We start from the raw sequence: 23,817 nt of genomic DNA, 5'->3' as shown, positions 1-23,817 counted from the left end.
ATTATAAAGGATTTACAATATTCCGGAAATTATGAACATGATTACTTATTTCCGGATTAACGTTTACACAAGTAAAATAAAAAAAGTAATAGAATACAACAAGTTGAAACACGTTGAAAGAGACTCGTTGTGATGTAACCACAGAGATGCTGCATCACATTGATGTTTTCTTCGCCACGCTTTTGCGTTTCTATGTCGATATCCAGAAATAGAGCCCGAGTGAGAGCTCTTCATGCGATAGCCTCTCTCTGCGCCACACCGTGGCGTGACGTCACTAGTCGAGCGGCGCAGAACGATTCGTCGCTATTGGACCTCCTGAAGCCATCGAGGTTCTTCTGTTCGGTACCATTTCACCCTGGGCTTTATGGTCCTACTTTCCAGGTCGGCGTCCAGATAGCGAGATACAGTGTGGATTTTTTTTAATCACCTTTTGGACGAACGCCTGGGAGAGAAAAAAAACATTTCTGTAAGAACGAAAGTTGAGTCGAGATGAGTGTGGAGGCGTACGGGCCAAGCTCCCAGACCCTCACCTTCTTGGACACCGAGGAAGCGGAGTTGCTCGGAGCGGACACCCAGGGCTCCGAATACGACTTCACCGACTTTACCCTCCCGAGCCAGACGCAGACCCAGGGCCAGACCCAAAGCCAGTTGGACATACAGGTGCGCGGCGGCGGAAGCAACACTGCGCGGTTTATGCTATGCTATGCTAACCCCCTATTATTGGACTAGCTAACTTAGCTAGTTAGCTTGATGCTAACACACCTTTCAAACAAACCCCAAAGCATCCGTTTGCATATTTGTCTGTTCAAAACTACCCCTTCGGTGGAATACGTCTACTCGTCACCTTATTATCAAAAGCAAAAAGTAACGTGACAACCTTAAGAAAAGTTAGTTAGCACGCCTTCAACGCAATGTGTTTTCTCGGCGCTAACATTAGCTTCTCGCGGTTAGCATAACATGTTGGCGCTATTAACGCTTGAGTGGTGTCGCAGGTGAACGGACCAGATGAGGGGCTCCACAACGGCGGCGTGGATGATTCTGTGGCTAAAGCCAGTCAGCTGTTGGCAGAGCTGAATTTCGAGGAGGACGAAGAAGACGCCTATTACACGAAGGACCTGCCGGTGCATGCTTGCAGGTACACTGACAGCTCCCATTGCTCTGACAAACAGCTCTCTGTAGATCATATCTTTACATCTAAACAACATTGTCAATATGATATTGCTGTCTGCATTGATTAGAGCATGGTTAGATTTCGGTATAGTCAAGTTTGTCCCCCCCAACTATTATAAACGTTTATGTGTACACTATGCCCTGTACTATATATAATACATTGCGATTAAAGGTGGGGCCATTGAACAACTCCAGTAACTTCCTGGAATGTTGAATAATACTCAGCACAAATGCACAATGTCAAGATTAAATTCGGATTGTTTTGAGTAATATTGTGTCCCACATGTGAAACTTGTGTAATGGTAGGGTACATTTTTTGCTAAGTAGTAGGGCTGTGAATCTTTGGGTGTACCACAATCCGATTCAATATCGATTCTTGGGGTCACGATTCGATTCAAAATCGATTTTTTTTTTCAATTCAACACGATTCTTGATTCAAAAACGATTTTTTCCCGACTCAAAAGGATTCTCTATTCATTCAATACATAGGATTTCAGCAGGATCTACCCCAGTCTGCTGGCATGCAAGCAGAGTAGTAGATTTTTGTAAAAAGCTTTTATAATTGTAAAGGACAATGTTTTATCAACTGATTGCAATAATGTAAATTTGTTTTAACTATTAAATGAACCAAAAATATGACTTATTTTATCTTTGTGAGAATATTGGACACAGTGTGTTGTCAAGCTTATGAGATGTGATGCAAGTGTAAGCTACTGTGACACTATTGTTCTTTTTTTTTTATATATATAAATGTGTAATGATAATGTCAATGAGGGATGTTTAATCACTGCTATGTTAAAATTGTTACTAATATTGATACTGTTGTTGATAATATTAATTTTTGTTTCACTACTTTTGGTTTGTTTTGTGTCGTGTTTGTGTCTCCTCTCAATTGCTCTGTTTATTGCAGTTCTGAGTGTTGCTGGATCTGGTTTGGTTTTGGAATTGGATTGCATTGTTATGGTATTGCTGTGTATTGTTTTCTTGGATTGATTAATTAAAAAAAAAAAAAAAAAAGTATAAATAAATTAATTAGTGGCAGAGGGGTTAGTGCGTCTGCCTCACAATACGAAGGTCCTGAGTAGTCCTGAGTTCAATCCCGGGCTCGGGATCTTTCTGTGTGGAGTTTGCATGTTCTCCCCGTGACTGCATGGGTTCCCTCCGGGTACTCCGGCTTCCTCCCACTTCCAAAAGACATGCACCTGGGAATAGGTTGATTGGCAACAATCAATTGGCCCGAGTGTGTGAATGTGAGTGTGAATGCTGTGTGTCTATCTGTGTTGGCCCTGTGATCAAATCAACTTTATTTATAAAGCACATTTAAAATTTACCACAGGGGTAGCCAAAGTGCTGTACAATGAGCAGGTTAAAAGATAAAACGAGTACCGAGCAAACACAACACACCACAAACAGAACACGATAAAAAATAAATAATTAAAATAGAATTAATAAAAACAGGATCACAGCAGGTGTATTATGGGGCGCCATTGCAGGATGGATATCACTCAGTGTTAAAAGCCATGGAATAAAAGTATGTTTTTAAGAGAGATTTAAAAACAGGAAGAGAGGAGGCTTGTCTAACACTCAGGGGTAGGTCGTTCCAGAGCTTGGGAGCAGCAACGGCGAAAGCTCTGTCACCTCTAAGCTTCAGCCTTGTGTCAGGGACCGTCAACAGCAGCTGATCGGCTGATCTTAAGGATCGGGTGGGGCAGTAAGGCTGAAGGAGGTCGGAGAGATAGGTTGGCGCGAGGTTGTTTAGACATTTAAAAACAAATAAAAGGAGTTTAAAATGTATTCGGTAACGCACAGGGAGCCAGTGAAGGGACGCTAAAATAGGGGTGATGAGGTGGCGACTTGTCCAGGGTGTACCCCGCCTTCCACCCGATTGTAGCTGAGATAGGCTCCAGTGACCCGAAGGGAATAAGCGGTAGAAAATGGATGAATGAATGGATAATTAAAAAAAGTCGATTTAAAAAAAATGAGAATCGATTCTGAATCGCACAACGTGAGAATCGCGATTTGAATTCAAATCGATTTTTTCCCACACCCCTACTAAGTAGTTTTAGTTGGTCTGAGTGCAACTATTGAGTCCCTGGGTTCCTGATGAGTACAGTTCTGGTAATGGGTACATTCACACCCGCCTGCACAAATGTACTTCAAAATGTAACAATCAAAATAAATATGACTTTTTTTTTTGTTTACTAGGGCATGCATGTATAATATGCATTAGTTTGACCATTTAAAATCAACGATAATCAAAAGGAGATGCTTGGAAATAGCATAAAAATGCCCCAAAAACTTGGAAAAACGCGATTCATAGCGTTACTTTTTGGTGTAACCATCATAAGCGTTCTGTTCAGGTATATTTATTTTAGATTTTGATAAATCATATTTATGTATTACTAAATTTAAATAGGTATTGATCAATCTTTAAGCTGTGCGTATTTGATTTCAGTTTGCTTTTGACATCTTATTTAGAATTGTAGTTGAAACTTTTACAACCTTGTGTTGCGTTCATGATGGCGTAACCAAACTAGATTTCATTTAATGATCTTATTTTGAATATTTATTCCCTTTTTTACATTTAGTATATTTAAATATACTGTGTTTTATGCTTTTTTCTTTTTGGAACATGTACTATACATATAATACAATAAAGTTCCATACTAAATTATGTTTCTAGCAATACTTAAATTTTGCCTTTGAAAGTAACACTACAATGTCCATTAGTGGAGCTGTACACTGATATTTGAAGAATGATTTCTTAACTAAGTAGTCTGTTTGATACCACATTTAGTAATCTTTGATACTGTGTTCTATCATATCAGGACAACCAGTTGGTTCCCCTTTAAGAGAGCACGCACTGCATGCTCAGAAATGCAAATGTCATGAAACACTTCTCCTTTTCAGCTACTGTGGTATTCATGATCCGGCCTGTGTGGTGTACTGCAATACCAGCAAGAAGTGGTTCTGTAACGGCCGTGGGAACACGTCTGGCAGGTGTGTATGCATTCTATATTCGTATCATATGCAAGCACAATCTACAGCGGAACTTTAAATGCCGTACTGCACTTTTTCTGGAAAATTTTCCCTATCAAACCAAATCCTTATGTGAGACAAGAACACATGTAATATTTGCGTATTAATTTAACAGATGTATCACAAGAGTTACTATTTCCTTCAACAAAAACTACGAATCATGGCAGACTTCATCAGAGTTAATGACAACTATCCATCCATCCATTTTCTACCGCTTGTCCCGTTTGGGGTTGCGGGGGGTGCTGGAGCCTATCTCAGCTGCATTCAGCAGAAGGCGGGGTACACCCTACTTTGGGCAAAATCCAGAATCTTAATTTTTTGAGCCTGAATACAAGTTTTAGAATCTGTGTGATATGCCAATCCAGCTTTTAGCAGTATTGCTAAGTGCTAAACAAGACATACAAACATAATAAAACAACCACTTACTGTACAATGTCTGCACTCAGTGGAATGCCGACTGATGGGATGTTTGTGTCTTCCCATGTAGTTGAAAACATTTTCACAGTCCTCACTGGGTATTTAAAAAAACTACTACTAAAAAGCGTATTTTCGTGTCTTTCTTGCCATCCCCGTGTCTTAAGTTGAATGTAAAAGTTAACCAACTTCTCAGTTTAAGGCCACAACCTTCTACTATTCAGGTAAGAGGCATGATTTATCACCTAAAATTAGCTTTTCCTAACTCTGAGGCGATGCAGCAGCTCACTATGTCTATATCTGCATAAGATAGTGTCCTTTCTGTGATCACTGTGCCGCTAAAAGTAGTTCCTCTGAGTTAGCGCTTATAATAATAGCGCTAATATTTGGTTAATATGCTGGTTATGAATGAATAATAAATGAAGTACAATATTTTTCAGACTATAAGGCGCACTTAAATTCCTTTCATTTTCTCAAAAATCAACGGTGCGACTTATAACCTGGTGCTCCTAATGTACAGATGAATTCTGGTTGTGCTTACCGACGTCAAAGCAAATTGTATATGGTACATGGTGTAATAAGTGTAATAATCTGTCAAAATGTTTTAGTACGACTTTGGTAAGGTACAAAGCTGCACGGCTTGATAGATTGTCGGCACGTTACGGCTACCGTAGTCAGACGTACTGTGCTTCAACATATGGGTATTGTTGTATAAAGTAGCTTACAGTTCTAACATATCTGTCAGTAGACTCCCCATGGAAGCGCTAAAAGCTACCGGTACAACAAAGATGTCGGGGAGTAGACACTGTTGAAGTGAAGCCATATAAATAAGCCATTCCCAAAACAGCACACCTTGAAGATTTGGTCAGAAAATGGCTTGAATATGGTTTGTAAAACATAATCTATGCAACATTTTGACCAAAAAACACCATTATACATTATGTAGACCACAAGGAAGTGTTTTGTAATGTAGGGGGAAAAAAAAATCATAATATGAGCCTCTCAATGCACCTTATAATCAATGCGCCTTTTATATGAAACTAGAACCACACAGTGGCAGTGTGCCGTATGGTTCGAAAACTACAGTTTTTGCGTGGTTTTTGAAGGGCTTTATGGGCATAATGGATTACTCCCATTAGCTGCATTGTTAGCCACCCCATACTTGCTGTATATTACGAATTGTTCTTGTTTTTCATAGGGATTGTGAGTGATAGGCAAAATTACAAAAAAGTGCAGTTCCCCTTAAAATGGCGAACTCAATCTGCTGCGAATGTTAAAACTACAAGACTATTTTACTTAAGGACAGTGATTCTCAAACTGGTACATGCACCACTATTGCAGTAGTCTGCAACCCGCGGCTCCGGAGCAACCTCCTTGTTGTTGCTCCCCTCAGATTCTTTTAACCCCGGAGTAAGAAAAGTTTGCATTTTATAAAGAGTTCTATAATTACTGACTGTCTGTGAGGCGGTGAAGCGCACAGGCTGATTCCTGAAGTGCAAGGAAGGCAAGTAAAAAAGACTGGAAGCCTGTGTGTTCAGTTCAGCTACTCAAGTGTGCAACCCCCTTGTGTAAGGTTACCATGAATACTTGCCAAAAAAGAAATGGAAAAATAGTTTAATTTTACGTTGACCGATTGCTTTTTCTGTAAAATAAAAAAGGTGAAAACTTTTCAAAGTTTATAAGCGGTGTTACTTTTTGCGACTCTATACTATTATTCTTTAGTGGAAGAGGCGGCAAAATGTCTCTTTTGATAGTAAAAGTTGCAGACCCCTGCACAAGTACGCAGGCTCCATTTAGTGGTAGACCAAATAATCGCTTGATTAAAGTACAGTGTTTTATTTGCACATGTTCAAACACAGTGTTACTGTTCTCACTGTTACGTTACAGTGACCAATAATATTAAATGTACTTGTTAGAATAAACCTCTGCCTTGTTTTTAATTCATACTTAGGCCTAATACGTTACTGTATTTTAATGTTGGTTGATATGGCCATACTTGGAGAGCCAAGTTTTTTCTGTGGTGGTTCTTGGTGGGAAAAACGTTTGAGAACCACTGCTTTAGGAAGTAACTCATGAGGCTTCTCTTATTTGTGCAGGTATTATTTTAGGTCTGTTGCTTTATAAGCCTAAAAATAAAGCAATACATGTATGATAAAACTACTCTCTGTTTGAGGTGATGTATTGTTTAATGAAGTAGTGCCAGGCTTGCTAAAAGAAGTCAGTGCATCCAATTTGTATTAAGTTTGATGGCTTTTTATTAAAACTTAAAAGCAACTTGTACTCAGGATTACTGCATGTACCTGGAAAGTTTGTCTCTTCACCTTAATACCTAATGGTGACTTTGGCCATATTGTACTGCATAGCCTCCCATTGTTGTAGTGAGTTCATCCCTGTCCTCATCACACTTTTCCTCTCTGCCATCGCCAGTACCCTTTTGTGGTGGCGTTGTAAAGAAGCCAACGCTCTTGTGGCATTATTGCCTGAAGGCAGGGGGTCCAAAGTGCAGCCCCTTTGCGGTCCGCAGCTATTTTTTACGGCACATTTTGAAAATAATTTAAAAAAAAAACTATTTAAAAAGTACATACGTACACAATATGAAATTGCCTCCAGTCTTCTGTAGATGACATCAGCAGGCTGATGTAGACCTGCCCACATTCTGGAGCTAAAAGTGTTCCAAAATGTGTAAAATCACTAGTGTGTCTATTTTGGGGGGAATTTCACCTGTAAACATAATTTTCATGTTCAAAACTAATAAAGTGCCAATGTTGTCAGCATTAGAGGAGACCTCACTCAGCTGAAGTCTCACACATTGTGAGGATTTGACCTCAAACTTCACCCACATTTTTGGACAGTTTCCAAAATATACCACCTGCACGGCGTTCAAATGTAAAGGTTCAACTGTATGATCATAGATAACAAAAACAGGAAATAACCAATTTGTAACCCTCTGTAACCCATATCTTTTAGCCATATTGTAAACCATTTGGTGCGAGCCAAATGCAAAGAGGTGACACTTCACAAGGACGGACCCTTGGGCGAGACGGTGCTGGAGTGTTACAACTGTGGATGTCGCAATGTCTTCCTCCTGGGTTTCATCCCAGCCAAGGCGGATTCTGTGGTGGTCCTTCTCTGTCGGTAAGTGACAACACATCAAAAAGTCATCCATCCACATTTCTTACCAGAAACATGTTTATTCCTACCACCTGAGCCCGCACTTGTTTATGTACCTTGATGCTGAGGTTACTCCCTCATCCTGTACTAGTAATGTTTGAGTAGCCGTCACCACCGCTGCCCCAACTCGTTGAAACTCCTTCCCACAGGATATCAAAAAATAAATATTATATTCATATCTTCCTGCATCACCCTCAATTTCATTACAGGCAACCTTGTGCCAGCCAGAGTAGCCTGAAGGACATCAACTGGGATAGCTCCCAATGGCAGCCACTCATCCAAGACCGCTGCTTTCTTTCATGGCTGGTGAAGATCCCCTCGGAGCAGGAGCAGCTGCGTGCTCGTCAGATCACTGCCCAGCAGATCAACAAGTTGGAGGAACTCTGGAAGGTAGGAAACAAACCCATCTTAAAGCAATCCCCCAAAGTTCCTCTTCAGAGTGGTGCCAATCAGTTGGAAGGTTCAAAAGTGTCAGCCAGTTCTGTGCCCTCTGTTGATGGATGCTGTCTTTGGTCTTTTTGCCAGGATAACCCCACTGCCACCTTGGAGGACTTGGAAAAGCCTGGTGTAGATGAGGAGCCCCAGCATGTGTTGCTGCGCTATGAGGATGCCTACCAGTACCAAAACATATTTGGTCCTTTGGTCAAACTAGAAGCAGACTATGACAAGAAGCTAAAAGAGTCTCAGGTATTCTTCACCATATCTGAGCAGCAATCCTCCCTTTTAAGCCTAGGCATTTTGGCTGTTCTTAACAAACACAAACCTATGCTTATTTATCGTTGCACAGATTTTATTGTACTACCTTTTGATAATTGACTTTGTGTATATATTTGTTAGCGTTCTTTAGTTGTGTATGCATTTGATAATCTATAAATCTCCTTTTAATGTTTCCTTGTAGACCCAAGACAATATAACTGTCAGATGGGACTTGGGCCTGAACAAGAAGCGAATTGCATATTTCACTCTGCCCAAAACGGATTCAGATGGTAATTTCTGACATTCACTTCATCACAGTCATACAGAAATATCACTAGCTCCTGTATAAAAAAACTAAAACGCACATGACAGCCTCCACCTGTCAGCATTTATCACCTTATGTTTACATTCATTTTAATAATATCTTTTCTTTCTGCCTTACCAACCGCAGATATGCGTTTAATGCAAGGTGATGAGATCTGCCTACGCTACAAAGGAGATCTGGCCCCTCTGTGGAAGGGGATCGGCCATGTCATCAAAGTCCCAGACAGTATCCTTTTTCACTATTAGCTGTTTCCATTATACCTGTCGCATAGAAACAGTCCATTTTTCCCTTCTGATGTTAAATGTACATGCACAAAAGCATCCAGGGGACATACATAAAATAAAGGGTGTTTTGCTCTTTAGGCACACTGGCACATAGTTAACAATCTCAATTTCTGTTTGCTATATTAGTATTTTTTACAGTGGGGAAAAAATATTAAGTCAGTCGCCAATTGTGCAAGTTCTCCCACTATTAAAGATGAGAGGCCTGTAATTTTCATCATAGGTATACCTCAACTATGAGAGACAATATGAGCAAAAAAAAAAAAACAGAATATCACATTGTCTGATTTTTTAAAAAGATTTTATTTGCAAATTATGGCGGAAAATATTTGGTCAATAACAAAAGTTCCCCTCAATACTTTGTTATACACCCTTTGTTGGCAATGACAGAGGTCAAACTTTTTCTGTAGGTCTTTACAAGGTTTTCACACACTGTTTCTGGTATTTTGGCCCATTCTTCCATGCGGATCTCCTCGAGAGCAGTGATGTTTTGGGGCTGTCGCTGGGCAACACTGACTTTCTCATCCCTCCAAAGATTTTCTATGAGGTTGAGATCTGGAGACTGGCCAGGCCACTCCAGGACCTTAAAATGCTTCTTACGAAGCCACTCCTTCGTTGCCCGTGCAGTGTGTTTGGGATCATTGTCATGCTGAAAGACCCAGCCACGTTTCATCTTCAATGCCCTTACTGATGGAAGGTTTTCACTAAAAATCTCACGATACATTGCCCCATTCATTCTTTCCTTTACACGAATCAGTCGTCCTGGTCCCTTTGCAGAAAAACCGCCCCAAAACATGATGTTTCCACCCCCATGCTTCACTGTAGGTATGGTGTTATTTGGATGCAAGTCAGCATTCCACGTGACGAGTTGAGTTTTTACCAAAATATTTTATTTTGGTTTCATCTGACAATATGACATTCTCCCAATACTCTTCTGGATCAGCCAAATGCTCTCTAGTAAACTTCAGACGGGCCTAGACATTTACTGGCTTAGGCAGGGGGACACGTCTGGCACTGCAGGATTTGATCCCCTGACAGCGTAATGTTACTGTAGCCTTTGTTACTTTGGTGCCAGCTCTCTGCAGGTCATTCACTAGGTCCCCCATGTGATTCTGGGATTTTAGCTCACCGTTCTTGTGATAATTTTGACCCCACGGAGTGACATCCTGCAAGTAGCCCCAGATCGAAGGGGATTATCATTGGTCTTGTATGTCTTCCATTTTCTAATAATTGCTCCCACGGTTGATATTGTCACACCAAGCTGCTTACCTATTGCAAATTCAGTCTTCCCAACCTGGTGCAGGTCTACAATTGTGTTTCTGGTGTCCTTTGACAGCTCTTTGGTCTTGGCCATAGTGGAGTTTGGAGTGTGACTGTTTGAGGTTATGGACAGGTGTATTTTATACTGATAACAAAGCCAAACAGGTTCCATTAATACAGGTAACGAGTGGAGGACAGAGGAGCCTCTTAAAGAAGAAGTTACAGGTCTGTGAAGGCCAGAAATCTTGCTTGTTTGTAGGTGACCAAATACTTATTTTACAGAGGAATTGTCTCTCAAAGTTGATGTGTATCTATGATGAAAATTACAGGCCTTTCTCATCTTTTGAAGTGGGAGAACTTGCACAATTAGTGGCTGACTAAATACTTTTTTGCCCCACTGTAGCTGCTCTTTTTAACTACATAGGGATGGGATCGCATGGTGGGTAGAACAGTCGTGCCAGAAACTTGAGGGTTGCAGGTACGCTCCCCGCCTCTTGCCCTCTTGGGCAGGACACTTCACCCTTGCTCCCAGTGCCACTCACACTGGTGAATGAATGATGGGTGGTTGTCGGAGAGGCCGTAGGCGCAAACTGGCAGCCACACTTCTGTCAGTCTACCCCAGGGCAGCTGTGGTTACAAATGTAGCTTACCACCACCAGGTGTGAATGTGGAGTGAATGAATAATGGGTTCTCACTCCTCTGTGAAGCGCTTTGAGTGTCTAGAAAAGCACAATATAAATCTAATCCATTATTATTATTATTATTAATACATACGAACTTGGCAATTAATGCCTCCTCCTGGCGATTTTACAGCTTTTTCAAAGAGAAACAACACTTTTACACTCTTGGGGTCCTTACAACTAGCTTTTACAGACTACGGGGATGAAATTGCAATTGAGTTGCGTAGCAGTGTTGGAGCCCCTGTGGAAATCCCCCATAACTTTCAGGTTGACTTTGTGTGGAAGGCGACCTCCTTTGACAGGTAGGCTTACATTTTTCCTTACAGTAAATTATATTTACTCTTTTTAAGTAACATCTGTTGTTCATTCCCTAATTATTATTGGTGTACAGTTAGACAGACATACCCTATTTTATTTCATTGGTCATTGTTGGTGCCTTACAGATAATTATGTATAGAGGCGTCACAATCCAATATTAGTAGACATGGAAAAAATGATCGATTCTCAGATGCATCATGATGAGAACGTGGGTGACTCACGAGTGATGGACAAATGTCCAAACAACGACTACTTATATAAATTAAATAAAAGTAGCGGTATTACAGACTGTTCTAAAATGCGGCATTAATGCTAATGTTCTTTATACGTTAGATCTGGGTTTGGTTCTAACCAACCATGGAAGAACCATTAGCTGACATTCTTTTAGCGTTCTGTGTTAGTTGAGTTAGAGCGGAGACACAGATGCGGAAGGAGGACAGGACAAGCTATGCAAGCTGGGACACTGAGCTAGCTTGATCATGAAGTAGTTAAACAAGAAAATAATAAATGCTTTGTGCATTTCAACAGAAGGCTAATGGGAACTGTGTTACAGCAGAAAGTAACCAGTTAAAAAGATGAAATTAGCAAGGAGATGAATAAATCAGGAGAGACAATAATATCCACACAGAATGGCAACACGTCTGTCAGCCATAGATATGAGCAGATCGACATGTCTTTGAGCTGCAGGTTTATAGGGCCGAAGTGTCTGAACATTCTGTGGTTTTAGAAGGCAAGAACATTAAATCCAGGATGCCTGTTTGCCAAGAAGGAACGTTTAATAATATTTTTCACTTACCAGGCTACTACAGTTCTCATGGCTCTAGTCTTCCATATTTATATCTACGCTGTGCGCATTAAATCCAAAAAACAGAAATGATGCAATAAAGCATCAGTCAGGAGCCAAAGGAGGAGCCTTATGATTAATAATTAAATGTAATACATTCAGAATATATAATAATCTATTTACAATATGATAATATACAATATAATAATTATAACTGTATAAGTAATCGATTTACAATCGAATCGTAGCTCTTGAATCGTAATTGAATCGTGAGGTGTCTAAAGATTCTCACCTCTGCATCTAAAATATAAGATTTAAACAGTCTGATACAAGCAGTACTGCAGCGCGTTTACTTGTGCAAAGGTCGACAGCCAGTTAACAGCTAAATGTCCTCCAATAAAGCACAGAAGGTTAGTCTTTTATTGTAGTCTTTAGTGTAGTACTTTAAAAAGGTAAACATGGTAGGCTAACTAGGCGCCAGCAACTACAGACCGGCAATACACACAATAGAACATGAGCTAGACATACAGTTATGTTCATAATAATAGCAGTGTGTTTAAAAAGGTGAGTAAACCTCAAAATTCTTCAAATAAATGGTATTTTAATGAACACAAATGCATTGGAGACACTGCATGTTCTATTTCAAAGCCAGAAAATTGTAAAAAAGTAATTGAATTTGATAATATTTTACAGAAAGTCCATAAATATAAAACAAACAAATAGCAGTGCTGACATATTTCTTTACAAAACTCAAATGTACTGTATAAACTAAGAAAGGCTTGCATATTCAACTTTCTTGAGAATCATTAACTAATATTGAGTTACATAACCACGGTTTCTGAAAACTGCTTCACTTCTGTGGCACCTGGAGTCGACCAACTTCTGGCACCGGTCAACAGGTATTGCAGCCCAGGACAATTGTACTACGTTTCACAATTCCTCTGCATTTCTTGATTTTGCCACATGAACAGCATTTTTTATGTCAGCCCACAAGTTTTCAATGGGATTAAGGTCCGGGGATTGTGCTGGCCACTCCATTACTTGAATTCTGTTTGTCTGAAACCATGATTTTGCTCGCTTGCTGGTGTGTTTGGGGTCATTGTCTTGTAGAAACACCAATTTCAAGGGCATTTCCTCTTCAGCATACAGCAACATGACTTCTTCCAGTTTTCTGATGTACTCAAACTGATACAAGATCCCTAGTATGCGATAAATAGGACCAACACCATAGTACGAGAAACATCCCCATATCATGATGCTTGCACCACCGTCTTCACTGTGTACTGGGGCTTGAATTCAGTGTTTCCAGGACATCTGACAAACTGTCTGTGGCCCTTATACCCAAAAAGAACAATCTTACTCTCATCAGTCCACAAAATATTACGTCATTTCTTTTTAGGCCAGTCAATGTGTTCTTTGGCAAATTGTAACTGCTTCAGCACATGTCTTTTTTTTAACAATGGGACTTTGTAGGGGCTTCTTGCAGGTAGCTTGGCCTCACATAGACGTGGTCTGATTGTTACAGTAATCACAGGCCATCTTAGATATTCTTTGATCTAAGATCATTTTGGTTATTCTCCGATCCATTCCAATAGTTGTTTTTCTTTTTCTTCCTCGCCTTTCTGGTTTTGGCTGCCATTTCAAAGCATTTGATATAATCTTAGCTGAACAGCCTATCATTTCCTGCACTTCTTTATAGGTTTTCCCCTCGTTTATTAATTTCTTAATCAAAGAACGCTCTTCTTCTGAACAGTGTCTGGAACGACTCATTTTACTCTGTTTTTCAAGGACAAATGCACAGCCAGTATATGCAGCGTCAGTTGCCCTGATCCTTAAAAAAGGGCCACCTGTTTAACACCTTTTTTTCCCTACATAATCAATGACGTCACTAATGGAACTCAGCACTGCTATTTTTTTGAACACGCCCCTTTCAGTAAATGATTCAGTTTCACAGAATCAGCAACATGCATGTCATGCCTGTTGGGTCTGTTGGTTTTCTATACCTTTACTAACCCTTCAAGAAACTTACTTACAGTGTAGAAGTTGAAATTCTAACAAACAGTGATTTATCTTGCTCGTGATGTGGGACTGCTATTGTTTTGAACACAACTGTACATGACTGTACTTAAATCTTCAAACAATATAAAATCACAGGGCAAATCAAATGATGGCCATATTCTGCACTGAATTTGTTGTCTGTATTCTACTTTGGATGTAGTGTCTCTGAATAGCCTACAATAAAATGGTACATACCCAGCAGTTTAAAACAACATCTTAAATATAAACAAATATCAAGTAATAGTTACATATTACTTACAGATACAGAGTCTCCAAAGCAAAAGTGTTCTCATCATTTAACTCACTGCGTGAATTACCACTGTACTTCAACTTTAAAAACGTGCAAGTCCATTCCAGACGCTAAAGAGTTTAGTGTTTTTTATAAATACCATTGCTGTCTGAGTAATTACACCTGATCTAGACTGTTCCAACATTCCATTCAATTAAAAAAATGTATATCAGTTTTGTATGGAAGGGGGAAAAGTTGTCTCATGCCCGTAATTTCAATGTCAGGTCAGTGATGCTAACCACGCATATATTTCCGACTGCAGGATGCAGAGTGCTCTGAAAACGTTTGCTGTGGATGAGACCTCAGTATCTGGATACATTTACCACAAGCTGCTCGGTCATGAAGTGGAAGATGTTACCATTAAGTGTCAGCTGCCTAAGCGCTTCACTGCCCAGGGCCTACCAGATCTCAATCACTCACAGGTCAGGCTCTTTAAATATGGTCATTTATTTGTGCTTGCTTTAGTTGTGGAAAACAAGCAATTGTTTCAGTAGTTCTTAGGGATTTCTACTGAGGTTTATTTACATGTGTGTAGGTCTATGCAGTGAAGACTGTGCTGCAGAGACCCCTCAGTCTCATCCAGGGTCCTCCTGGTACTGGGAAGACCGTTACCTCTGCCACCATTGTCTACCACCTGTCTCGCCAGGGCAACGGGTAACACATTTTTTTATTCTTTGCTCTCAAATCTGGTTGCAACTCTTATTTAATGTCCTGTAGCAGCTATGGTTGTTGAAGGTGTGCCTGTCCGTTTCTTTGGTAGGCCGGTCCTGGTGTGCGCTCCCAGTAACATTGCGGTGGACCAGTTAACTGAGAAGATCGACAAGACTGGGCTGAAGGTGGTCAGGCTGTGTGCTAAGAGCCGTGAGGCTATTGAGTCACCAGTCTCCTTCCTGGCGTTGCATAACCAGATCAGCAATATGGACAGGTCAGTGACAAAGACTGCTCTTTGATGAATGAGATCAACTAGTTATTTGCATTTTACTTATTTACCTACTGCACAGAAAATAACCAGAAATCAAGGAGAACAACAAATGTGTATTGTACTGCAACGACCAGCTGGTGCACACAGAGTCTTGCATAAGAGAGTGTGTGTGTGTGTGCGTGTGGATTTTCTGCATTCACTGTGTTTTTATAACATTATTTAGCATGCAAGAGCTACAGAAACTCCAGCAGCTGAAGGATGAGACTGGCGAACTTTCTTCTGCTGATGAGAAGCGCTACAGAGCCTTGAAACGCACGGCCGAGCGTAAACTGCTCATGGTAAGGTGCAACTTCAGTGCTTTATTTAGATTTTTAGCATTGAAAATGCTTTTATCAGTTTGAATGTAGATGTTTGATTATTGTAAATTTCCTTCTCTGTTGTTCAGAACGCAGATGTGATCTGCTGCACCTGCGTCGGTGCAGGGGACCCTCGCCTGGCCAAAATGCAGTTCCGCTCCATCCTGATTGACGAGAGCACCCAAGCCACAGAGCCTGAGTGCATGGTGCCTGTTGTGCTTGGTGCAAAGCAGGTGTTCTTCTTGTTTTAATCCCTAAAGTAGCTGAGACCATAGATCAGCTCATATGCACATGTTCCTTTAAAGGGTTGTTAGTCACTATTTGTATATAATCTTCCAATTATTATCCCTTGTGTATCATTAAGATTGACTATACACACTCTTTGGGTCCAAAAGGGATCTGCGCAAAAAGTGCCCAAAGTCAGCAATAAATTATTATATATTTTTTTTCCTTCAACAACTTTAAATGTATCTGTTGATATCAAGTTTTTATAATTTTTTAATGTTTTTTGTCAAAAATGACATTTTTTTATAATACTATATACTATACTGGGTTAATGGAAGGCAAAATATACAACATTTAAAGTTATTTGAGGTTGGGTAATTTTAGCCTTTAATAGGTCAATCATTCATGACATTGATTTTTGAGGGAGTAGGCAAAAAATTATGATTTGTATAGTGCCTTCTGAGCTGTAATAAGAGAGAAATCAGGCAGGACTTGGTTGAGATTATTGAGTTCACACAAGTTTTTGATATATATATTCCAGGTTATATGTAAATGCCCAGGATTATTTGTATTGCCTTTTTGCAGAAACTCATTCACGTCCATCAAAGCTCAGAGAATTATCCATCATGGTTTTCTGGTTTCATCTAGTGCTTTAAGGGGCGCTATTGCAACAAAACAATAATTTCTTGTTTTTTTGATCAGAAAGAATAAGATGAATGGAAAAAGCATAGTAATGTATCAGGATTACAGGCTGTCAAAAATAGCAGTTCTAATGAAAGCAAATGGGGTCGAAAGATATCTCTTAAGAGAAAGTGTTTATTCTTTGTTTATATCTTATTCTAAAAAACTCCATGGCAATATTTCAGACCTATAACCTTTAAACCGCACAATAATATCACATAAGGAATACATGTAAGACCAGTTTTGGGCCATATCGGTGCACAAGGGTTAAAGTGACATACTTGAGTATTGATAAATATTAATGACATTTTTTTGTCCTCTTGTAGCTCATCTTAGTGGGTGACCACTGTCAGTTGGGTCCTGTGGTGACGTGTAAGAAGGCAGCCAAAGCGGGATTGTCACAGTCCCTGTTTGAACGCTTGGTGGTCCTGGGGATCCGACCAATTCGCCTGCAGGTCCAGTACCGAATGCATCCAGCTCTCAGTGCCTTCCCATCAAACATTTTCTATGAGGGCTCTCTGCAGAATGGTGTCACCGCAGGTTTGACAAAATTCCTTTTAACATTTCCATTTTTTTCCTACTCGAACGCAGCAAAAAAAGCTCTCCAACCATAATAAATACAAAAAATAAAACATGAACTCTTTCCACTCTTCCTAGCTGACCGCATCAAGAAGGGCTTTGACTTCCAGTGGCCGCAGCCGGACAAACCCATGTTCTTTTACGTGACTCAAGGCCAGGAGGAGATTGCCAGCTCCGGAACTTCTTACCTTAATAGGTAACAGTGCACTTCTGTTTATCGTTATGTACTTTTTCACATTTATACGTACTAACAGACATTTGTGTGACACATGATGTTGAATTTTCTTGTAGAACGGAGGCTGCAAATGTAGAGAAAATCACCACCAGGCTGCTAAAGGCTGGAGCCAAGCCAGACCAGATTGGGATCATTACCCCTTATGAGGGTCAGCGCTCCTATCTGGTCCAATACATGCAGTTCAGTGGCTCCCTGCATACTAAATTATATCAGGTAAATCACACAGCTTTTTGTTATTTTATAATAATGCAATCAAACCCTTTTAAGTTGACACTCTTCAGATTGTTTGTTCCTCTATTTGTGCATATTTGAATTTAGCTTCTTCAGTTTATTTTGTATCGTTATCTAACAGAGTTGTTGTAATGATGAAAACGTTTTTGTACATGTGCAAATCTTTCTTGAGGTAGTTAAATATCTAAAAAAAAGTTTACTGAAAGCATTTTGTTGTTGTTGCTGTGGCAGAATCCAGGTTGGCATTTACTCTACACTGACACAGAGGAAGTCACTGTGCATGTTTCAATGCTGCTTAACCAGCTAGTAATTTTGATGATTCACAATGCTTTTAGCAAATTGCAATAATAAAGGTAACATGCGTCAACTAGAGCTGTCAACACGTGATTAATAAAAATAAATGATCGCGTTATCAAATATGAATGAAAAGTAAGGCTTAACCCGTTAGACGCACGCATTTTTACATGGTCTGTGATTACAATGAGAGGCGGCCAATTTCACTTCAAAAAAGAACTTTAGATAAAACTGAGGTAACTTATTGGTATTGCAGCGACAAACGTTTTTATCGGCACACATCACATTTAAAATATCATCTTAAAGCGAAACGCGTACTTGCGGATGGCGCCAATAGTATGAATGCTAGCTACATCGACGACAAGCAGAGGAGAACGCGACGCTGGCGGTTTACCTGCGTCAATGTTGTCAACAAAAGTACCACCGTTAAGTTAAACATATGCCTTTGCTAAAGTGACAGCCACCGAATGTAAATCACTTAACATTTGTGAAGACTAAGTCCTGCAAGAAGATGTCATTCATATCACCACAGCTGATCTGTCATACAATACCTTGAAGAGGCGCAATTACAGAAAGGATTAACAAACTACGACACAAACAAGAGCGTCAAGTTGCAACTACGGGCTGAATGTGAATTTATTTTGCTTACTGGAGAACATAGGACATATGTAAGTAATCACAATGAGCTGGGGTTGCATTGTACCAAAATAAGAGATCAGCATTGTCATCTGAATAAGGTAAACAAGCTTGTTTGTTTCAACAACTGGTTAAACTAAAGACTAAATGCAGATTTTAATGGTGCACTATGTTAAGTTGTTAATGAGTGTGTTTACTACATTATTGATTAGTAACTGTACCGTGTTTGCAATATTATTGCAAAGTCTTTCAAAATGTGCACTTAATACTTACTATCACCAAGTTTTGAGGAAATCAATGACTTGTAGTTCAGTAAAACATTTTTAAAAAACGTTACTGTTTTACATTCTGACTACCAAATTGCATTTGTATTCAAATATTGGGGTATTTTCTTAAGCAAATTTTATTTATGCAAGCAAATGATAGCCCTTGATTAATCATGATTAATCACAGATCTAGAGTGTGATTAATTTAAAAAAATATATATGTTTAATCACTTGACAACCCTAGTGTCAACATAAACAGATCGATTTTCATTAAATTTGATTAAAATGATCTTGTGCAAAGATCCCATCTATATGTCCTCCAATAGGCACACACAGTTGGTCTTTTATTTTAGTTTAGTGAAGTCATTTACCAGAGGTAAAGATGGTAGGCTGTAGGCTACTAGAAGCTAGCAGCTACACAACAGCTAAGCACACAAGCTAGAAATACATAAGCGTCCTTAATTAAACATTATTGTAGTCTAAATAGTTATAATTGCATATTACTTATACTGTAAATACAAAGCATCCAAGACAGAAGCGTACTAGAAAGTATAATGTAACAAATGTGTCAAGATTAGCTTAACTCAATGAATTTTGGCCATTAAGTTGTTGGCAAAAAAATCAATTCCCACTTCATTTCAACTTAAAGGCAGCATTAATCAATTCCAGACGACTAATAACAAATACGTTTGTGTTTTTCATACACAACATTGTACTGAGTAATTTTACTGATCAAGCATTTTCTAACATTTATCACTACTAAATAAATGTATGATTGGTTCTGATATCCTGTCAGATTATTATTGGTATCGGCCAATACTTACGGCTCAAATATCGTTATTGTACCGAAAATGAAAACGTTGTATGAAGGCACCTCTAAACAGGACCTCTTTAGGTCTCAAATTGTGTGTCGACAGAATGTGGTCGACTTTGGCTTAAGCAGGCACTCGAGTAGTGAAAGGAAGATCACAGTAGCACTTCTTGAATTGTTTAGTTTAGTCAGAAGGGTTTGACTGTACTGCCTTAATTAGACAATTTTTAGGATGAAGAAACATGAATAACTAAGATCAAAGTCTTCACAATAATTGTTCTTATTTTATCCCGTAACAGCAAGTGGAAATTGCCAGTGTAGATGCCTTCCAGGGCAGAGAGAAAGACTTCATCATACTGTCTTGTGTTCGTGCCAATGAGCACCAAGGCATTGGCTTCTTGAACGATCCCCGTCGACTCAACGTGGCTTTGACCAGAGCCAAGTAAGGAAATACTGACTATTTTTGAATACTTAAACATCAAATACCTGGTTTTGATTGTATTTATTGTGACTCTGGAGTAAGCCTTGTACAAAAGGAAAACATTTTTAATTTGTTTTTAAGATATGGTGTGATCATTGTGGGAAACCCTAAGGCCCTTTCTAAGCAGCCACTGTGGAACAACCTGCTGAACAACTACAAGGAGCAGAAGGTCCTTGTGGAGGGACCCCTCAACAACCTGAGGGAGAGCCTTATGCAGTTCAGCAAGCCGCGCAAGCTCGTCAACACCATCAATCCTGTGAGTAGCTATCAGGAGGACTTACTGTGAATCGCTAGATACATCTATTAGCACTTTTTTAAGCCTGTCAGGATTGTTTATTAAAACTTTTCTGTGTGTTTTTGTAGGGTGGCCGTTTCATGAGCACAGCAATGTACGACGCTCGTGAAGCTCTAATTCCTGGCTCTGCCTACGATCGCAGCAGTGCTGGTAGCTATTTGAAACAAAATAGAGATTTTCACACCGTTAGCGAGGATGGAATTAAATCTTAAATCTTTGTTTCCTACAGTTGGTCGTCCGTCCAACATGTACTTCCAAACTCATGACCAGATTGGGATGATTGGCGCCGGACCTGGTCACATGGCTGCAATGAATCTCCCAATACCCTTTAACCTGGTGATGCCTCCCATGCCGCCGCCCAGCTATCTCGGCCAGACTAACGGCCCTGCTGCAGGTACAGTGCAGCTGTTTACTGTATGAAACCTATTGCAGTTCATCGTAAATAAATGTATAATAAATTATACATTCAAATTGATCAGAAAAGTTAACTCGAGACTCACACTATATGAAACATTTTAACCTACAAAACTAATGTGGGAAAAACATTTCCAAATTTTTTTGTTTGTTTTTTATCAAAATGAGGATGTCAGGAGCGTGTTTTGGACTGCAAATCTTTTTAAAGCATGATACTGATAAAGCATGTTCCCGGGGTCACATGCCCACCCACCCACCCAGGGTATCGCTCCACTAATTCAGAACTGGATTAAGCTAACAAAAACATTAGCAACACTAGCATAGCTATGTGAGCTAAAGTGCCAACATTACAGTCACATTTGAGCAAACTGTCATTCTATAATAGCCTGTGGAGAAAAACTAAATAATAAAACCCACAAAAAATTAGCAGAGCTCTGGGCTTTATTTTATGTAGGTTTGTCTAGCCTAAGGTGAAATAAATGATAAACATGAATAAAAAGTAACATTTGGGTAGAGATGCTCGATAATTTTTTTTTCTTACCGATATGCGGATATTGTTCTGCACTTGATTTGCGATACTGAGATTGGCCAGTACTGATAGTTGCCATCCGAACTATTAATTTGAGAAAAATCCAGGCTACACCTTGTCTGATATCCTTAATGGCAGAAAAGCAAAATCGATACAACCTTTTTTCTAATAACGTTGATCAGAGACTGAATACCTATTGTAAAAACACCAAGCATTATAATTGATGTGCGTGACCTATTTGCTCTGTTTTTGTCACACAGGCCGTGGAGCAATGAAGGGTAACAAGCCTGGACGTGGTGGGCGACAGAGACCGCGTGGTTCAGCAGCCCAGGCTGGTCATGGACCACACAGCCAAGCCAGCCAGGATGGATCCTCCCAGTCCTTCTCACAGGGGCCACTGACTCAAGGCTACATAACAATGAGTCAACCTTCCCAGATGAGCCAGCCTGGTTTGTCACAGCCAGAACTGTCACAGGTAAGGCATTTTCACCTCTGTTTTGTCATGTATTTATGTAAAATAGGGGTGCACGATAATTATCGGGTGGATATTGGGAATTATACCGTCACACTGATAATCTGATAACATTAAAAAAAAGTATCCGATAACCAATAAAAAAAATGCTACAGTGAACGGCTTCCTCCCACCTCCAAAGACATGCACCTGGGGATAAGTTGATTGGCAACACTAAATTGGCCCTAGTGTGTGGATGTGAGTGTGAATGTTGTCTGTCTATCTGTGTTGGCCCTGCGATGAGGTGGCGACTTGTCCAGGGTGTACCCCGCCTTCCGCCCGATTGTAGCTGAGATAGGCTCCAGCGCCCCCCGCGACCCCAAAAGGGAATAAGCGGTAGAAAATGGATAGATGGATGGGAAGCAAGATTTACCATACTGTGCCAAAAGTGGGTTAAGTTGAACAAATCAAGCGCTCCTACCTCGTGAGATGTTCCAAACTGTCCCTTAGCTCACAGGACTTCACAGTGTAAACGTGCCGCCCGAACTAAATGCTCTGCAAACACTCCGCGTGGGATAAAATAAAAAAAACCACCTGTCTTTGACACATTGCACCTCATTGGCCAGCCACTAGTATCCACACTGAAAAAAGAAAGTGCCTTATTCCAGTGAGAAGAGAATGCAGACTACCTGCAACAAGTGCTGAGCAAAGACACCGTGGCTCGGTTGGTAGAACAACTTGAGGGTTCCTGGTTTGATCTCAAGCTTCTGCCATCCTAGTCAAGCACGTTGTCCTTGAGCAATACACTTCACCCTAGCCCTTGATGGGTTGTGGGTAGGGCCTTCCATGGCAGCTCCCACCATCAGTGTGTGAATGGGTGAATGTGGAAATAGTGTCAAAGCGCTTTGAGTACCTTGAAAGTAGAAAAGTGGTAGACAAATATAAGCCACTTACCATTTAGCGGTAAATGTGTAAGTAACATTCTTGTTGGTAATGTAGCGTCCTGATTTTATTTTTATATACGTGCCGTAGACCTTCTTCAGACCAAGTCTCCTTGGACTGTGTCTTTTCTCTGTCAACCATGTTGTAGTTTTAAGTGCTTTCGTATGGAGCTATACACTACTTTGCATTAGAAATGGCAACAGTGGAGGATTTTAGCATACATGTGTACCGGTATGTACGATCCAGTCTGCCCCACAACAAGAGGATAGAGACAAATAAGATAAAAATGCACGAGTAAACGTCTACCATATATGGAGATATCCTCTGACGTAACTAAAGTGTCAAAGTCCAAACGGAACGAGGCAAAAGTGTTATCTATAAATTGGCGTCATGCCTCCATAGTTTGAATTCCAATTTTCGGGAGGTACAAATATATATGTACCAGCAGGTAAGAAAGTTGGTTTTGCATAGCAGGACCCCTTTAAAATGATGTCATCCCTTATCAGGACATATATTATGGATGTGATGTTAGCTCTACCGTAGTTGTGATTTCATATTTCACGGTTTGTCATGTCCACCTTTGTTTGACTGTTTTTTACTTTAACTTTTTCTTGTGTGAACAAACTAAAGTTAAATCATCATTTAAAAAATATATATATATATATTAACTTTATTGGTCTTGAGAAACAAGAAGTTATCTGTATTTGCTTGAGAGAAAAAAATATATCATGCATCCCTGATTTTCACCCAGACGCAGACCTATTTTTTTATACATTTGTTTTTTGGTTCTACAGGACAGTTACTTAGGTGACGAGTTCAAGTCCCAAATCGATGTGGCTTTGTCCCAGGACTCGACTTACCAGGGTGAACGTGCATACCAGCATGGTGGGGTGACCGGTCTGTCACAGTACTAGAGTGTAAGTGGCGCTCCACTCCATTAGGTCTGATGATTATGCACGTCAGGTTGTGTCCATTGGCTAAAAC

General features: G+C 40.0%; 1 protein-coding gene across 2 annotated transcripts in view; it reads left to right on the top strand.

Annotated features, from left to right (window-relative positions):
* Positions 1–247: 247 nt before the first annotated feature.
* Positions 248–23,817, top strand: part of LOC133616547 (regulator of nonsense transcripts 1-like) — a 25,794-nt gene continuing 2,224 nt past the window's right edge. The window contains exons 1-23 of one of the 2 annotated variants that reach the window (XM_061975954.2): positions 248–660; positions 993–1,135; positions 4,081–4,170; positions 7,591–7,758; positions 8,004–8,184; positions 8,320–8,481; positions 8,693–8,780; positions 8,942–9,040; positions 11,230–11,338; positions 14,748–14,907; positions 15,021–15,139; positions 15,246–15,410; positions 15,631–15,745; positions 15,853–15,996; positions 16,996–17,209; positions 17,327–17,444; positions 17,540–17,696; positions 20,021–20,163; positions 20,284–20,458; positions 20,566–20,647; positions 20,727–20,891; positions 21,701–21,915; positions 23,628–23,750. In XM_061975954.2, the coding sequence (XP_061831938.1) occupies positions 490–660; positions 993–1,135; positions 4,081–4,170; positions 7,591–7,758; positions 8,004–8,184; positions 8,320–8,481; positions 8,693–8,780; positions 8,942–9,040; positions 11,230–11,338; positions 14,748–14,907; positions 15,021–15,139; positions 15,246–15,410; positions 15,631–15,745; positions 15,853–15,996; positions 16,996–17,209; positions 17,327–17,444; positions 17,540–17,696; positions 20,021–20,163; positions 20,284–20,458; positions 20,566–20,647; positions 20,727–20,891; positions 21,701–21,915; positions 23,628–23,747 (3,303 nt within the window). In that variant the 5' untranslated portion in view covers positions 248–489 and the 3' untranslated portion in view covers positions 23,748–23,750. Of the gene's footprint in view, positions 661–992; positions 1,136–4,080; positions 4,171–7,590; positions 7,759–8,003; positions 8,185–8,319; positions 8,482–8,692; positions 8,781–8,941; positions 9,041–11,220; positions 11,339–14,747; positions 14,908–15,020; positions 15,140–15,245; positions 15,411–15,630; positions 15,746–15,852; positions 15,997–16,995; positions 17,210–17,326; positions 17,445–17,539; positions 17,697–20,020; positions 20,164–20,283; positions 20,459–20,565; positions 20,648–20,726; positions 20,892–21,700; positions 21,916–23,627; positions 23,751–23,817 lie in introns of both variants that reach the window. The other variant, XM_061975953.2, reaches the window with a different exon arrangement.

Source organism: Nerophis lumbriciformis, linkage group LG14, assembly GCF_033978685.3.
Source record: "Nerophis lumbriciformis linkage group LG14, RoL_Nlum_v2.1, whole genome shotgun sequence".
NCBI classification, from domain to species: Eukaryota; Metazoa; Chordata; class Actinopteri; order Syngnathiformes; family Syngnathidae; genus Nerophis; species Nerophis lumbriciformis.
Note: the sequence above shows the minus strand (reverse complement) of the source record. Positions and strands in the feature narration are given on the sequence as shown.